At 37.1% G+C, this 19,262-nt stretch overlaps 1 protein-coding gene across 3 annotated transcripts in view; it reads right to left on the bottom strand.

Moving 5' to 3' along the window:
• The window catches only part of FAM174A (family with sequence similarity 174 member A), a 38,628-nt gene extending 19,852 nt beyond the window's left edge, over positions 1–18,776 (bottom strand). For 2 of the 3 annotated variants that reach the window (XR_007461323.1, XM_049647648.1), the window contains exon 1: positions 18,182–18,773. Coding sequence is in view for 2 of the 3 variants with exons in the window: in XM_049647648.1 (XP_049503605.1) it covers positions 18,182–18,606 (425 nt within the window). In the remaining variant the exon portion in view is untranslated. Of the gene's footprint in view, positions 1–18,181 lie in introns of all 3 variants that reach the window. The other variant, XM_049647649.1, reaches the window with a different exon arrangement.
• Between the last annotated feature and the right edge of the window lie 486 nt (positions 18,777–19,262).

Here is a 19,262-nt window from a genome sequence, read left to right as displayed (position 1 = left end):
GTTCGAGCCCCATGTTGGGGTCTGTGCTGACAGCTCGGAGCCTGGAGCCTGCTTCAGATTCTGTATCTCCCTCTCTCTCTCTGCCCCTCTGTCTCAGAAATAAACATTAAAATTTTTTTTTTAATTTAATGTTTATTTTTGAGAGAGAGAGAAAGGGTGGGAGGGAGGGGCAAAGAGAGAGGGAGACACAGGATCTGAAGCAGACCCCAAGTTCTGAGTTGTCAACCAGAGCCAATGCAGGGCTCAAACTCACAAACCGCAAGATGATGACCTGAGCCCAAGTCAGATGCTTAACCGAATGAGCCACCCAGGTGCCCAAGCAGAGTAATTTTTTTTTCTTTTTAGTTTTTTTATACGTTTATTTATTTTTTAGAGACAGAGGGAGACAGAGCATGAGCCGAGGAGGGGCAGAGAGAAAGGGAAACACAGAATCCGAAGCAGGCTCCAGGCTGTGAGCTGTCAGCACAGAGCCCGACGCTGGGCTCTAACTCATGGACCATGAGATCATGACCTGAGCCAAAGTCAGATACTTAACCGAGTGAGCCACCTAGGCGCACCAGCAAGCAGAGTAATTCCTAATAAGTAAATGTACAACTACTACAAAATTTTTGACTTGACTATTTTTGGCAAAAAAGTAAATCAGTGACCAAGAATGATTTTGAAACAGATTCCTTTGCCATTGTAACATAATACAAATAAAAATTAGTGAGCCACAATTTTAGCCGCCTATGATTTATCAAGAAATCCAACTCAATTGGATATATAACATATTATAAAAATACTTTTATCTGACCTGTCTCTCATTTCCATATCCCATTGCCAAAACCGAATCCATCAGTTATCACTTCAAGTTCTTCAAGAAGTAGACACCAACAAGAGATAAGACTATGTTATGGCTTGAACTGTGTCTCCAAATTCATATGTTGAAATCCTAACTCCTAGATCCTGAGAACGTGACTTTATTTGAAGATAGAGTCTTAACTAGTCAATTAAGTTAAAGTCATTTAGAATGGGCCCTAATCCAGTGTGACTATTGTCAAAAAAAAAAAAAAGAAAGAAAGAAAGAAAGAAAAGAGAACAAAGAAGATGAAATTTGGAGATAGACTTCCAAGTGAAGATGAAGAGTCAAGGAGAGAAATCTGGAACAACCTTCCATATATTAATCTGCTCAGGCTGCCATAATGAAATACCATAAAATTAATTGCTTAAACAATGGAAATTTATTTGTTACTATTTTAGAGTCATCAAGGTATGAGCAAGGTAGGTTTCATTCTGAGGCTTCTTCTCTTGGCTTGTGGGCAGCTGCTATTTCACTGTGTGCCCACATGATCTCTTCTTTGTGTGTATAGGGAGAGAGCCCTTGTATCTCTTCCTTTTCTTATAAGATGCACCTGCCCTTTTGGATGAGGGCACTGTCCTTACGACCTCATTTTACTTTTATCCCATCTTCAAATACAGTCACATATGAATTTGGGGGGGTAAATAAACATTCAGTTCAGAATATTCCCTCATAGCCTTCAAAAGGATCCAAGTCTGTTAATTAATAGAGTAGAGGAGATTTATTAGGGGGAAGGCCTCTGAAGGACAGATGGAGAGAATAGGAGATCCTACAAAGGCTAATGCAGGCCTTATACCTGTGCAAGAGAGTGGAAAAGAAGCATAATTGGTTAGGAAGAGCAGTAGACAATAATGCAATTATGAGAAAGCTTTGACCAGGACAATGGGATGTCCTCACACAAAGGCTGCCCATTAGAGGAGGGAGTCCTCTGTTAATCAGGATGGCCAGATTTAGCCACAGTCAGTCACTGGCTGGAAAAGGCCTAAGAATTACAGCTCTGGCATGGATGCAATGATGGATCCAAAGCTGTGGCAGCTGGAAGTTGTTGGTCAACTATGCTTCCTACAGCAGGGTCTCTTAAAGGGAAGTCTATTCAGTGTAGCTTCATGGCTGTCACAATCACAAAGTCCTGTGATTGTACTTCCTGAGAATTACTGAAATCCACTTACGGTCTTCACCACTGCTATCACCAATTGCCTTGACTATTAAAATAGTTTAATAACCATAGCACTATCTACTCTGGCCACCCACTAACCTTCCCTCCATTTTCTAAAATCTCCAACAATTTCCTTTAGCTTAGCAGTGATGATTGTGTAATATGGCCTATAAAGTCCAACATAGCATGGCTCCTAACTTACCTTGCTAGCCTCACCTTGCTGTTTACTCTACATTCTGCTTCACCTTCTGCACCCCATCCACAAAGCCTTCTAACTCATTCCCATATAATGGCCACATGTGCTCTGTCATTGGCCTCATACTCTTCCCCACACACCACACTATTGCTGAGTTAATGCCTATTCATGTTTCAGCTCCAGCTCAGTTATCACTACCTTAGAGAAGTCTTCCTTAATCTGCCTAACTAGGTCATACATAAACACCCAGTACTGGCTTCCATAGCACCCCTGGTACATGTCCTTTAAAGTATTTATTCATGATATACTTGTATACTCTTTTGTGTAAACTATTTGTGTTCCCTACTAGATTTAATTTCAGGGGAGCAGGAAGTTAATTTGTTTTTGCTCACCGTGATAACCACAGCACACAGGGAATGGCATAAAGCAGATGCCTACTATCCGTCAAACTAAAATATATGGATTCACATATATATTGCATTTTCTATGTGTACCAACAAAACCTACAATTTTATATGTTAATCATCACCTCTGGGGTAAGAGAAGCCTGAAAAGAACATCATCTCCAAAATTATACCAAAACCTATAGGAGTTAGCCAATTGTTAAATCAGAATACACACAACAGCCTTCTGGCTCAGAGGGGGGAAAAAAAAGGACTAGAATAATTAAACATATCAAACATGCACTCACTCCAGGACTTCTTAGATACTCATTTAGGGTGTTTTAAGTTGAGTCCGGGTGCTTCTCATACGCTATCCAAACAAGAACCACTAGTATTCAGCTTGCAACCTGTACTGAGCAGTTTCATTTTCACCTTTTGGGTATGTAAAATTACCATGTTGTAATGTGTAGTTATACTTCATTTAGATTCTAAATAACTGAAGTTTATCCATTCAAAGCCATACTGACTTTTTCCTTATTTTCTTTTAAATTCTCAGCATTCTACATGGAGATATATCCAATGCTAACAATATCTCTACCCTATTATACAGGATAAAATGAGCTAATTCTACTATTTTAGATGTCTCAATATTATTATGATTATTCCATTTTGCTGTAAAACAATAATGCTCTCAGGAGCAACTGACCCCATGTTGAAGTTCTCAGACTATGGTGCTTTTTAAAAATTCTTTTGGCTTCCTTTCATAATTATAATTGGGTCCTCTCTATTGGCCTATCAGCTACCAAGCTCTGTCACTATCATGACCTTGACCAAGTGCAGCACTAAATAGAAGATTCCCTCAACAAAGTATCCTGCCATTCTTTATCTCCAGTAAAATGTTCACTGCTAACACCTAAAAGTTAAAAAAGATCAAATGCATGTTCAGGATACTGCACTGTTTTCTCTGATAGATCTCTTCTCACCCAGCTCCCTGTAATTTAGCACATACAATCAGTTCCTGTGTTTAGACTTGTCTCCTATTTTATGTTATAATGGTAGATAGCCCCAGGTGAAGTAAATCCTAAATAAGTATCATATAGCTTAGCTAGGACATGTCCTGTAGTAGTGCATAGCACATAGCTCCCTTGTTCATTTCTTGCCTTGGTCTTTACATGGATATCCTAGTGTTCTTTTCCTGGTACTAAAACTTGGGATGTGAGGCTTGATAAATTCTTCTGACCTCCACTTCTAAGAATTCAGCATGGAATTATTCCCCAACTAACTTTAAAGTACTATTTACAACTCAGCATTTCCAAAGTTCATCCTATTTCACCTTCCACTCTAAGACCAACCCCTCTAGTGGATTTCTCTTACAATCTCCTCAGCTCCCACCCTGTCTCTAATAATCTTGCCAGCCCTAACGTCTTGCTGATCATAGGTATTTTAGGTCAAATACTACATGTATAAAGAATGGTGTGAAGAGGTATCAAAAAACAGAGTAAAAACCCCAAAATATATTACAATTACAACTCTAGACATACAAAATCACTAATAAGGTTACCATTTACCCGGTCTGCACATATGACAGGCAGTGAGCTACGCAGCTTACAAGAATTACCTGATATAATCCTCACAACAATCCTATAAGTACCTTCATTTTATACATAGAAAAGCAGGGCTTGGAAAAAATTAAACTTGAGATAGTAAATGGTAGAGCTAGGATTCAAACACAGGCAATTTGGCTCCTGAGTCTGGGATCTTAAAACATTAAGCAAGACTGTCTTCCTAATGAATCAAAGTAATTTTAAAGAAGGTCACAAAATCAGTTACCAAAACAGTCTTCTGATCCCTAATATAATTATCTCACACTATACCAAAATGAACATATTATTTTAGTGAACTGCATTTTCTGGTTCATCCTTTTGCAGTAAAACTAATAACCCAGTAGCTACTTGCATTAACAAGTACATTTATGTTTTGGTAAGGCCATCTCTTAGTTCTGATCACAGAAACAGAATCTGCTTTTTGTTTATCCAAAAGGAAACCCTACTTTGCTTTAACAGAATCATGACTTGGTTTACAGAGCAATTGGGCCCAGCCCTAAGAGATACATAATGATCATAATAATTGGTGTAAACCTATCATGGAAATATAATTTTCCTTTTGCCAGTCATTGTTTAGGGCTGAGCAGATAAAGCAGTTCAGACAAATGAGATAGAAGGGGATGACTCTAGCAGTGTGGTTTCTGGGAAAGGCCCCCTTCTTTTTTGTGTTTGAAACACTACTGTGTGAGAACAGAATGCTTAAAGCTGAGGTAGCCATCTTATAAAGAGACAAGGATGGAAAAACCCAGAATTCTTGATGCTATCACAAAATCACAGAACCATGTCTGAGCCTTGTTCATATTCATGACAAGCAACACCACCACCAAAATATGTCCTTATTTTAAAGTCACTTTTAACTGGCATTTTATTACCTACAGGTAAAAACCTCCTAACTGATCAGGGCACCTAGCATCTTAGCTTCTCTGAGATGGGCTGCCAATCTTCCATAACTCAGATGTGTATTTCCTTCTGATGTTATTCTTTTTTAAGAATCTTTTAGGTTCTATTACCAATCCCTCCATTCTGAATATATTACTCACCTTTTTTTCTTAGCAGAGTTCGATAAAAAATCAGTGCCACATAATAAGCCCACTAAAACTTTTCACTTTCATTCTACCCTTGTTTTTCCAGTAATTCAGTAGTCTCAGCTCCATCTAGATCATCCAAACCTTTTCAGTTTTTTCTCTCCTCAGAGACTGAGCAGCCCAAATTCATGAACACAACAGTTCTTAAATTGGACTCCTCAGAGTGCTAGGTTTCAGTGGAAGTATAGCCAGTCTCTACCACTAAAAAAGATGGAGCTCTAATATTAGAACAAGGCCTGCTATCATGAGACCTGTCATGTCTGCTGTCCCTAGCCTAAGAAAAATTACTTTGCCTACAAGCTTTTTTGAACGAGTAACAACAGTTAATGGTATATTCTACTGTGCAAAAGTCCCCTACTCTCAGCCATAACTAAAAGCATCCTGGGATAGATACTTTTTTTCAAGGGCTATCAGTCAATCTCTAGAAGGGATTGTGACCCATGATGTGGCCTAGCCCATAAAGATAAGCCAATCAGAATACTCTTTAGGTAGTCAATGTAGAAGAAAACACATGCAACTATGTGCAAAAATGAACATGAGGCAATTTGAAGCTGCGATGGAGATTAACTCTTTCTCAAGAGTTAGTATAGTTAAAAAAAAAAAGAGGATAATTTTCCAGTGGGGATCAATGTGCATCCATTATAATGTATCCTATGGGTAAGAAAACATTGGGAAATAGTACAGACTAAGCTAACTGCAAAAGCGTTATTTAATTGTTTATTATTTTCAGTATCATTAAGAATTTGTTTTCCTGTTCTGTAAAATACAAATTCATCCCAATGAAAAAGTGATCAATCAATCACTTCAAAAACTGCTGTGCAATATAGAAGGAACACCAAAAATAGAATTCAAACTCTGGATTCTGCAGGAACTTGGATACTTTGTAGCTCAATGACCTTTGATATATCACTTTATATGGCAGACATTACTAGGGCTCACCAAATCTGGAACACACACACACTCTCTCTCACTCTGTCACTTCCCAGCTCATCATACAGTTAGGTTACTTTCCAGGCAGAGGCAATCAAACCCCTGGGCATTCTTTAGTCTCTTTTACCAAGCTCTGTAGCGGGCTTAGGTTGAAAGGGCAAAACCCTAAGATCAAAGGCAGCCAAACTGCTGAGTTGCTATGCAGAGGACAACTGTCCTGGAGGAGAGCCCAGGCCTGCAGCTGCATTTTCATAAGGGAGAAATAAACTTTTATTGCATTAAGTCATTGGAACTGAGACTGTTTATTATCTCAGCATAAGCTATGGTACCCTGATTAAAATATTCAGACTCTCATATGCATTCCAAAATCTGTAAAATCATCTACATAAGAGGTGAGGATAAAGTAATATAATGTTGATTTAAAAAAAAAAAACTTTATAGTGGTGTCTGGGTGGCTCAGTTGGTTAAGAATCCAGCTCTTGATTTCAGCTCAAGTCATGATCCCATGGTTCGTGAGATGGAGCCCCATGTGGGGCTTTGCATTGACAGCATGAAGCCTGCTTGGGATTCTCTCTCTCCCCCCTTTCTGCCCCTTCCCACAGCTCATATGTGCTCATGCACTCTCTCAAATAAAAAAAAAAATTAAAAAAAAATTTCTATGAAAGTTCTGCATAAACATATATGAACTAATATGAACTATGTCTAATATGCCTAATGAAAAGAAAAAGGATATAATTGATAACATAGGATTATAATTATTCAAAATACAGTATTGCTAACATGAATTGATATTTACAGGCTTGAGTATAAAAGAGGAGTAGAAGCCTACATGGAATAATACACATGTACACATTTGTATGTACGTACGTTAGCCAGTACAAAAGTTTATTTTTCACCTTTTGTCTTATTACTGAGAAAATCAGTGAATAAATAAAATTATAATATAAACTAGAGACAAGTCACAGTGCATTTTTACTTTAGAAAAACAACACAGTTTGGCCACCTCAAAGGAATAACATTATCTCTTAAGGAGACTCAGTATCCTCATGTTATTCTGAGAATTGCCAAGTCTATGCCTATTTACTGGTATAGGAAAAAAATAATATGAAAGAAATTAACAGTAAATATCTCTGAAAAATAACTAGGAAAAACCTAAATGATTTATTTTAAAATGTTTTGTTTATTTATTTTGAGAGAGAGGAACACAAGCAGGGGAGGGGTAGAGAGAGTAGGAGAGAGAGAGAGAGATAGAGAGAGAGAGAGAGGGAGAGGGAGAGGGAGAGGGAAAGAGAGAGAGAGAGAGAGAGAGAGAGAGAATCCCAAGCAGGCTCCACGCTGCCAGTACAGAGCCCAACATGGGACTCACATTCACGAATCATGAGATCGTGACCTGAGCCAAAATCAAGAGTCAGTCGTTTAACTGACTGAGCCACCCAGGCGCCCTGGAAAAACCTAAATGATTTCTTAGGAAAATGATTTTAATTACTATAAGATTCCAAATTTATGATTGAGGTATTTTTCATGCTATGTTTTACATCATACTGAGTGAGCAATGCAACTTATCAAGACATACCTTGCAACCCAACTTTAACTTTTTATTGTCTTTCTCATATTTGAGAAAAGACAAATTAAAGTAAATTAAAAACATAAATTTGATACTATCAAAAATAAAGTTAAAGGCAAATGCTGTAATATAGAAGATAAATACCAACAAGGGCAATGGACAAAACAACTCAAACTCTGAAGAGAAGGAAAAGCAGAGGTTGTATTCTAGATATTCAGCTATTTAACAACTGCAAGACGTAGAATCAACTAATCAAGACAGACAATGGCTGTAACAATTGGTCCAAATATACTGGAGAAGTATACTGGAATATACCATCTGAATATTAGTACTAAAGTTTCATAATTCTATTTGTTGATTATTTTATTTTCAGAAAAATTCCATTATAACTAACAAGATGCTTCTCAATTCAGTTTCTCCTGTTTGTCCCAAATCCAAACTTTCTTAGTTACCAGAAAATGCATCTCTCGGTTACACTTATACAACTCATCCTGATTACTGCATTTATCTTAGATATATGTAATGAATATTATCTTGAATAAATATATACAAATATTTATGTATTTTAAAGGGCTCCAATTGACTTTTCTGCACAGCCACAGATAATGAGTCCACAGCTCTTCAAGTACAGAAAATATGTGAAGTGGGGCACCTGGGTGGCTGAGTCAGTTAAGCATCTGACTTTGGCTCAGGTCATGATCTTACAGTTTGTGAGTTCGAGCCCTGTGTTGGGCTTTGTGCTGACAGCTCAGAGTCTGGAGCCTGCTTCGGATTCCGTGTCTCCTTCTCTCTCTGCCACTCCCCCACTCATGCTCTGTCTCTCTCTGTCTCTCAAAAACAAATAAACATTTAAAAAAATTAAAAGAATCAATAAAATCAGCTAGGAGACACTGTTTATGAATCAAAAACTAAGCTTTAGCCAGATACCAAAAATGTCAGTACCATGATGCTGGACTCCCATCATCAAGAATTGTGAGAAATAAATGTCTGTTGTTTATAAGCCACATGGTCTGTGGTACCTTGTGATAGCACCCTGAATGAACTAAGACAACAAAGGGGTCTGGCACCACAAAGGGTTTTTGATACAGCTGATGTTTTATTTCCATCTTAAAAGAAATGTTAGATAAAACAAAGAATGCATGCAATCTCTTTGTTTGAAAAATACATTTCCATAAAAATATGGCCATTTGAGACTAGAACACAAGATATACATGGAAAATGGTGAAAAAAAGATTGGGGAGGACCTTACATGCTAAGCTAAGGAATATGAACCTTATCCCATCAGATGCCATAGAATAACAATGCCCAACAGAACTTTCTGCAATGATGGAAATATCCTATACTGTGCAGTGCAATATGGTAGCCAATACACTCATGTGACTATTTATCTGTGAAATGTGGCTAGTGCATCTAACAAACAGAATTTAATTCTAATTTACTCAAGTTTTTAAAGCCACATGTAGTTGGCTACCATATTGCACAGCCATAAAGCACAAATTATAAGCACAGAGAATGATTGGATCTATACTTCAAAAGGAATGCTAGCTGTTTAGAATGTAGGTTGAAAGACAGATATACTTGGGAGTGAAGAGACAAGTTAGAATAGTACCACCAGTAGTCAAATGATATGAGCCTAAAGGAACGTGATATTAGTGAAGCTGGCCAAGTGGTAACGTAGTCAAGAGCTATTTAGAAAATGAAACTCTATGAGTGGATGTAGAAGGTAAACAAAAGGGAGACTTGGCATGGCTCAGGTTTCTAGTTCAAGAAACTATGTATATGGTGATACCATTTACCTTTAGAGAACAGTGAGGGAAAAGTTTGGGGACAAAAATGATGGTTACAAGTTTCAACTTTATGAGTTTGAATCATACATCCAGTAAAAGTTGGGTGGTTATACATGATGGAAACTCAGAGGCAGTTCATAACTTAGAGGTGGTATTTAAAGAAGTGAATTTTTGATGGATCACTCAGAACACATGGGCAGTCAAACTGCAGAGTTAAGGAAAGGACCTAGAAAATTCCCAAATATAAAAGAGGTGAAAGTCATTCTCTTCACAAACATTTAATAAAGTCTTTGTCTTCCAGGAACTGGGTAGGGTCTTTAGGGAATAAATATGAATAAGATATGGACTGTTCTCCAGATTAGAGGTGTAAAAGAATTCTAAGAGCAGGAAGAAGAGTCCTTGGAGAAATAAGTTCATGGATAACATGGACAACAAATATTGAAAGAGCTAAGAAAATCAGAAGATGAAGTAAGAGATAAAATATTGAGTGCTACAGGAAAGACAGGAAAAGTGTCCATGAACTGATGTGAAAAGGTTATTAATTATCCCCTGCAAGGGCACTTTTAGAATGGTAGAAGTAAAACCAGACTTCAACAACCAGAGGAGGAAATGAAAGGTGTGAAAATAGGGACATTTCAGTGGAGGTTATCTCTCCCTTCTCACCCATGCTATTCCTACACATTGGTTTTATTCAGATTCTTTCTCTCCATGATTTCTGAAGGACCTTCCTTTCCTTTAACGTCAATATTTCTTTTTCTACTAGCTCTTTTTGTATTACTAATATCTAAATATACTTCAACATTACATTCTTAAATGAATACTCCTCTCTCTCTTCTATTCAATACTTCTCCCTGACAACATAGCCGAGATTGTTAAGAGTGACCAAAACATATCCCAGGAGAAAAGGCCGACTGAAAAGTAGATTCAATTATAGGGAAAGTTTTTAGATCATTCATGTTGATTAGGAATAACAAGACTTCTATTCAAATTTAATAGTTTTTGCTGTATTAAGTGACTGTCCAAATAGTTTTGTCTATGGGAATGAGATTTCCAAGCAGCCCCCACCAATTAGCTTGATCTCTTGCAACATACTCCTAAAAGTTCAATGTGTTATCACAAAAAGCATCTACTTTACCCTAGATGTTAAGCTCCTTGAGAAACAATATCATCTTACTTATCCTTTAAGATCCAATGCTCAGAACAGTTTATGAAGTGACATAATAGTCACTCAAACTTAATCATGAAATGATTTGACTGGAATTAAACGTGGCCCATACAATAACTTGTCCAACCACTTCTTTGCATAGTCACATACATCACTATTTTACAAACACTCCCCAACCACTGTGCCACATATGAAAATGGTTTACTGATGTGCCAAAACAAAAATACCCTCAGCCCTTGGGTTGCTATCAGGGTTCAAGGTGGACAGACATCAGGGTAAATAGTCTCAAGCATTTACCCCACATGGATATTAATTTCTAAGTATGGAATGACATGGAAAAGGTTGGGAAGCATTGCCCTGGCCCAGATACCCCCAACATATTAACCTCATTGCTTTTGCCTCCCAGAACTGCATACCCGATGAACACTGCTTAAATACAGAAAATCCTGTTATCACATGTAAAAAACAAAAACAGAGGAAAGAAATAGTTTTAAAAGCATTCCCTAAAGCCAAGATTATTACAGGTGAAAAGAGAAAAGACAAGTGGAAGAGATCAGAAAAGAGTAATGAAAGAAGAAAAATAATAGTCATCACTATTAAAATTCATTAAGCAGTTATTATGCCCCAGGAACTGTGCTAAATGTTTTGTAGAGATTCTTCACACAATCCTTTCTGGTAAATACTATCATTTTCTCTATTTTGCAACACCTAAGCTAAACCTTAGGGTTGCCATTTAACTCACCCAAGGATATACACCAAGTGTATTCTCATAAAAAACTACTATAAGAACTCAGGGAATCTGACTTCCCATCAGGCTACACTGAAATGGGATCATGATAGCATAATAGAACAGAAGTCAGGAGTGGAAAAATTACTCAAGAACTAAATTACTCAAGAATACAGCCAAACTGTTCAGAATAAAGACTCTCCTCGTAGAATAAAGAACACTTGGGGAGCGCTGGGTGGTTCAGTCAGTTGGGGGTCTGACTTCGGCTTAGGTCATGATCTCACCGTTCAGTTCGTGAGTTCAAACCCCTTGTCGGGTTCTGTGCTGACAGCTCAGAGCCTGGAGCCTGTTTCATATTCTGTCTCTGTCTCTGTCTCTGTCTCTCTCTCTCTGTTCCTCCCCTGCTCATGCTCTGTGTGTCTCTCAAAAAGTTAATAAACATTAAAAAAAATAAGAAAAAAAAGAACACTTAGTAATTTGAAGGTAGTGACTTTACAGACTGGTGGTAAAATTGCAGTATACTTTTTGAGCCAGGCATGAGAACTGGCACTTTAAACTGATGGATTAGGGGCGCCTGGGTGGTTCAGTTGGTTAAGCATCTGACTTCTGCTCGGGTCATGATCTTGCAGCTCGTAAATTTGAGCCCTGCATTGGGCTCTGTGCTGACAGCTCAGAGCCTAGAGCCTGCTTCAGATTCTGTATCTCCCTCTCTCTCTCTCTGCCCCACCTCCACTCACACTCTGTCTCTCTCTCAAAAATAAATAACTGTTAAAAAAAAATTTTAAAACGCTGGATTAAAAAACATCTAGCAAGATGGGTATGAATAATTTATATTCCTCTTTGAAACCTAGAGGAAAGATGGATCAGGGAGGTAAACATCTGTTGTTTTTGGTGACTGCATCCTTTTCCTGTTTGCACTCATATTCCTTTACTGGTAGTATCTCTACCACAATAGTCTGGTGAGATATTAGGATTGCTACCATCTCTGCTAAAAGATAGGCCAAATTTATTTCTCCATCCAAGGAATTCAATCCCTGAGCTGAGGGACAAAAAAAATTGAAAACCACTGCATATCTATACAGTAGGGTGGAAAGAAACTTCTGTTTTGGGTTCTTATCTCCTAAGCTGCTTTTAGTTCCTACCTATTACCAAAACCTGATTCTTTAGTTACTCTTTGACTTTTTGAGATATAAATAAATAAATAAATAAATAAATAAAATAAATCCCTTCTAGTTTAAGTTAGCCAGGGCTGTTTCATGAAACCATGTTTTATGGTTACTATTTCAACCAAAATAGTAAGTGATACAAGCAGTAACCTAATTCTTTAATATTAGAAGGAAGCAGGAAAGGAAAAGTATATATAAGGAGATAGATGAGGGATGTCATTTCTTTCTTTCTTCGAGGGAGGGAGGGATGTTATTTCTTTTGAGAAACCTAATGACTATTTTCCCTAACTAAACATTTATTTTCTTAGTCTAGTCAAACCTATTCCATTTATTAAATATCTGGGTGCAAATACTATGCTTAGTCCTGGATGAAAAATAAGTAAATTGCCTCTGCTCTCATAGAGTTTCTCTAAGTTCTCCATCAACTTCATTTCTCAATGATCTTGGACATATGAGATTGGTATATCACTGATACATAATCACCTTGACATTTTGGCATTTGACCTCAAAGCCAAATTAACATTTTACAATATTTTAAGTGTACGGCTAAACATTTTGGGAAGGTTAAGTTTCATCTGTGCAAAGAATATCAATTCTTTAAGAATGTATACTTGTTAAATATATTTCCAAGTTCTGAGTCTTTGTATAAAACATTCAGTATATACTATCTAGCTGAACAAATGATGCCAAACCAGGACAATTTGTACATGTTGAGAAAATTCCACTTTCCAAGGATGCATAAACACATAGAATGGAGTCCCAAAAAGGCAGAGACTTCTTGCATCTTGAGCCCTGCTAATTCTCACCACAGGGCCCACCACTGACACAATTTAAGTGCTCAAGAGTATTTACCAAATAAATGGCAGTGAGAAAATATATAAATGTTAAATAGTGGAAGTATTCCCTATTTTTGCCTAAAATGAGTGATTCCTATTGATGTCTTATGATTTTACAAGCTTCTTGTAAGTAACCAGACGGGAAAGATATCATTACCAATCCCACATCCATAATTCAATAATGAATTGCTCCAGGAGGAATTGAAGTAGAAATATGTATGATTAGATTAATAGAAGTTGCTGTAAAATAACACTACTCCCAGACTGTGTCTAGCAAATCAAGAAAACCTTTGGAGGAGGGAAGGGAAGCAGGGAATTGAGGTAGGATATTAAATTATTTGAGCTTGGCACAGACACAATAATCAATAAATGCCAAGGTTAACTCACTTTTTAAAATAAAATTTGAGACTTTTAATATTCACAAAACTCACTATGTTTTAAACAGAAAGATACTGTGCATATAATATTCACTTGTTTTTTGTTCGAAAATAAGCTAGCCATCCTTATGTACAGTATCACTTTAAATTGGTTACTTTAAGTAATCACAGGAAGCAGGATGGTTAGTAGGCATGTTGGAAAAGTTCAGACAGAGCTAGGTTTCAGTGCAGTTTTGCCATGGCCCAACCATGTGTCCTTGGACAAATTATTTAAAATAATGTTAAAAAATAAAATAAAATAAAATAAAATAAAATAAAATAAAATAATTATTAAATTAAAATAAAATTAAATTAAAAAAATAATGTTTCAGTTAGAAAGTAAGGTTATTTTAAAGAAAACTAATTTTGTGTCTTAGCTTATTGGTATAGGAACAATTAAGATTAAATTAATATTGTGTAATTACTAGACACTAGGTATTAATAGTACTTGCCTTTTATTACTTTTTCATAGCATCCTGTGTGTTCTTCATTATAACAATTGTTTGATTAGTGTCTCTCTGCTCCTCTAGTCTATAAGTGCCATGGAGGAAGAAATGTCTATTTCGCTCACAACAGATCCCCAGTGCCTAGTTATGAGCAGCTGAATAAATACTGACCGCCTAAATAAAGGCCAGCATACTAAATTTCATGCTCATCTCCACTATATAAAGTACCTTTCTTTCCCCATTTTTAATGAGGAGATCTTACACTGGAAAGGTTAAGTGACTTGCTAAAGATCAGAAAGGAAGAAAGGGTCAGGATTGGAATCTAAGCCTTGGTCTCCTAATATACCATATTGAATACAAAATGAAAAAGCATCAATGCCATGGCATGAAAAAAGAAATAATTTCCTGCTTTTAAGGCAAGGACCATTCTTCACAAAGTTATACCAAAATTGCTTATAATAATTGTTTATAATAATCAACCTACATGCTAAAAAATAATGACCCTACAACTTTTTTTCTTGTTTTATAGATTTTACTGTGACAAGAATGTCCTACAGAGAGAAAGGAAATCTAAGTATTAATGGAGATGTTCATTCCTCCCTATTCTATCAATAAGAAGCAAATACCATTAAATTGCTAAATCTTCACCATCTATAACAATATAAAAAAAAAATAAGAATGCTCAACCATTAGACAACCACTTATACAACGCCTATCATATGTTGTACATAATATTTAGCACTTAGGATATAGCAGAAGATAAGACAGACAAGGAGCCTCTTATCATAGAAACTGGGTATTTTTAATATTAGGAAGCCTACTCTTTCCTTTGTAAACATTTTCCAATTTCTACTGAGATAATCTAATTGTTCTTTGGAATATTTTCAGGTTCCAAGTGAATGTTATTTCTAGTTGCATATTCATTGTAACTGAATTAGATTAAAACAAAACAATTTGGAAATTTCATGGAGTTCAAGTATTTTACAAATAAAATATTCTCCTCATAAATGTTACCACATAAGAGTTAGGGAAATGATTTTCACCCATTCTTTCCTGTGACACAAATAAACTAGCACTGGTGTGCTGTGACAAATACTTTTAAAGTGGGGAGGCAAAATGAGCATTCACCAAAATAAATAATTCACTAAAATAAATAATTTCATCCCATAATCTGGAAGCAAATATATGAGTTCTGAACATTGCCCAAACACTGTCAGCAACAATCAAGCTTTGGACATCAGGAAGCCAGCTAATTTTAGGACTTGAACTGAATGAATATATTAGATGCTGGTTAAAGAGCACAGTTTTCCTAAGCTATAGTTCAGAATTTGGCTTTTAACATACAATATGTTAGTGAGTTATCCAATAGAGTCATACCGAAAAGTCTGTACTCTTCTGAGCATTATAGAAATGAAGACAGAAAATCAATGGCAATAAACATTATATATAAGATTTATAAAAGCAAATTATAGAAGCAAAATAAAAACATAAGGATCATCCCAAAGTTATCATCAGGCCCATAATTTACAAGTATAAGAAATATAATACTCAGGGTACTCTGGACTTTCATAGGACTATACAGATAGCACTAAATAACAGATAGTGAGAAAAATAATTTCTGCTTCAATCTTTATATCAAAATCTTCTAATCTTTATATCAAAAACAAAGTCTCAGTTTGGTGGTAATATGTCTTTAACACCTCACGAATATTTACTTACTTCCACTTTAACAGAAAGTGGACCTGGATTCACTGGCTTTGTGAACCAATAGTACCCACCTCAGATAATGCGATTTACACCAGTGGTTCTCAAATGTTTTGGTCTTTTACATTCTTAAAAATTATTCAGGATTCCAAAGAATTTATATGTATGTGAACTATGCATATCAATATTTAATGTTAATTAAACGTAAGAAACTTTTAAAATATCATTTAAAATAAATCCATTACATGTTAACTTTTTTATGAAAAATATATTGTCAAAAAGAAAACCAAAAAAGTGAAAAAGTCACACTGACAGACTTTTCCAAATCCCTTTAATGTCTGGCTTAAATAAACAGAACTACATAGAAAAAGATAAACTGCCAGGTTTTCATATTTTCTCCTGCAATCATTTCCAATGTGTTTGGCTGAAATATATGAAGAAAATTGCGGTTCACATAGATATGAACTTGGAAAAAGGAAGACCATTTTAATAGCCTTCTTAGATACTAGTGCGTAGTTTGTTTTTTAATACTACACCAAAACTCCACAAGAGGTAAAAACTACTTAGTGCTTCCTCAGCACTTTTCTTGGATGGATCCTTCAAAGAGTGAAGCCTTGGCTCTGTAAGTCAACTCTTCAGAGAGGGAGTAACCAATGAAGCCACTTTAATCATCTTATAGATTTTCAACCTTGTAAGTCTTATTACAGATTTGTTCTAAGTCAATCTTATAACATGGAATATTTAAATATTATGATTGATGCCATAAAACAATTTACATCAGTAATAAAAGAATGTATCAAACGAAGGTTATCATAATAAATGTCACCAATTGGATTATATCATTCCTTTTCAACTTTATAAGGCATTAAGTAGAATAATAAGTGGCAATCAATCATCTACTTTTATTCATAACCTGATATTTACAACATAATGACCTGGTCTACTTAATCAAAAGTCTGATCATATGTCAGACCTAGACATCTTGTTAAAGGGGAAAAAAAAGAAGGAAAAAAATTCAAACAAAGAGTGGAATTTGCAATCCTGGATTATCGTTAGACCCCGTGGGACACTAGATAAATCACTTTACTCTCCTGAGTCATCTTTGTCATATTTAAGGTGTCATTTAAGTCATCATTTCTGTTCCAAATCGAATATTTAAAGAACTCCACGATCTAGCATTCTATAGTAAGAATAGGCTCAAAAAATTTATTTTGTAAATTTAAACTTTTGAATGAGTTAGAACTATTATTTATAGATGAATTCATTTTAGAAAGGATTTTTTCAGAGGGTGAAATATCAAATTTACCCACTAATTCAAAATTTGGTATATATAAAGTCAGATATATTTAGTTTTGTTAGGTATTAAATAATTGCTCCAATATTAAAAGTGACTATATTTGCCATTTTTTTTTCCTTTGCCACATAGGAAAGGAAATGTTATCATGCAACTGATAACATTGTGCATTTAAATACTTTGTGCCATGCAAAATGAATGCTGTTTCTGACTAATGGGGTATATGACGTAGATTGAAGCATACAAAATTGTTACTTTTCCAGGTCGAAAACAGTGGAATGCAGGAAACCTCATATAGTATAAGCAAATTACTTAAGGGAAGATTAAAGACCAATAACAAGAAAATGCTGGTAAGGAATAACTTTTCTTCTTTTAAATTTTATGAGATAAAATATTCATAAGATTTTTCTGCACTACTATTATTCCAAATAATAATGATCTTCTAGTAAGTAACAGTACCGTACAAAGAACTCTAGGACTCACAGACACTACTAAATAGGAATCCTGCCCTTAAGAGGTCTGCATTCTGATAGGCAAAATGAAAGTACGCAACAATATATAAAGCAGAAAGACAGAAGTATTACAAGATAGTGTGGTCAAATACAAGATTAGTTCCTAAGCGGAAAGCATGCCCTTTGAACAAGGTAAAGAGATTTGGAGGTGAGGTATTAATTTATAATTTATAAATGAAAGCGAGTAACTATTTGGTTGTTTAACTTCTTATGGTACATAGGCTTTTAAAGACAACCGTCATGATCTCAGGCAGGCACCCTTGATAATGGGGGCAGGGAGGAGTAACACCAGGTCAAAGAAATCTGCCTTGCTAGGTCACCAGGCAGCCCATCTTAGGCCTGCAGGGAAAGCTCACTGAGGCTTCGCCTCACCTGACCGTCCTGACGACGAAGTACACCAGCACCGCGCCGCTCACCACCATCAACACGGTCAGGGCCCGCTGGGTCATTGGCTTGTCGCCGGGGTTGGGGCTCACAGCAAGGCTGCCACCCAATGAGTCTTCTTCCCCGGCCTTCCCTCCTGAGTCTTCTGACGCAAGTCCTGCCCGGGGGCTGCTGCCATTGCCGCCCTCAGAGCCCCGCGGCCCTTTAGCTTCTGCGGGAGCGCGGCCCGTGGACTGGGCAACGGCGGGACCCGGAGGCACGGGCGACAGGGTCCGCGGCCCGGGGTCCGGCGCGGCCTCGGCCGCCTGCAGCAGCACAGCCAAAGGCCCTCCCAAACCTGGCAGCAGTAGCAGAAGCAGGAAAGCGGAGATCAAGAGGGGACTGAGGCAGCAGTTGCAGTGCGGGGCCTTCATCGTCCCCGGACCGTCCTCTCACCACGCGGGAGCCGCCAGGCTCGCCGCCCTGGCTCCAAGAGGAACCATGGGCGCAGTGGAGAACGAAGAAGAGGTGACCAAATCGGGAACTGAGGCCCAGCTGTGGCAGGTGGTAGGGGCAGCAACAGCGGCAGCGGCAGCGGCCAGGAAAACCGGAAGTTCGTACATCTCAGCAGCCAGTGATACTACGGACGCTTTAGGTTGCTAACAAGTAGGGGCAGGCGCGTCCAATGACGTCAGGCGCGCCTGGTAGTCTGCGCACGCGCTTTGCCAGGACAAGGGCAAATCTTTCGGTTTCGTCACAGGTAAGAAAGTAAACACGAAAGGATGGTGTAAAGTGTGCAGCAACTCTGCTTGGGAAAACCATGAGAAATTGGAAGCTCATAATTGAGGTCCTCGGTGCAAAACTGCAGAAACACAGCTAATCATTGATCAAGCGAGCTTGACTTTGCCTCAGCTCAGGTACAAATTATGGTCATGTTTCCGACTGTCCCTAAGACCCTGACTCCCTTTCCTTAGTGCATTTACTTTAGAAACTTGTGATTGTAAATTCATTCTCTGCCTTTTTGAGATACAAATCCTTTTAAAAGTTCTTGCCAGTTTTACAACCAAAGGCTGTATTTCTTAAGGAACAT

The sequence above is a fragment of the Panthera uncia genome (assembly GCF_023721935.1).
Source record: "Panthera uncia isolate 11264 chromosome A1 unlocalized genomic scaffold, Puncia_PCG_1.0 HiC_scaffold_17, whole genome shotgun sequence".
In the NCBI taxonomy this organism is placed as follows: Eukaryota; Metazoa; Chordata; class Mammalia; order Carnivora; family Felidae; genus Panthera; species Panthera uncia.
Note: the sequence above shows the minus strand (reverse complement) of the source record. Positions and strands in the feature narration are given on the sequence as shown.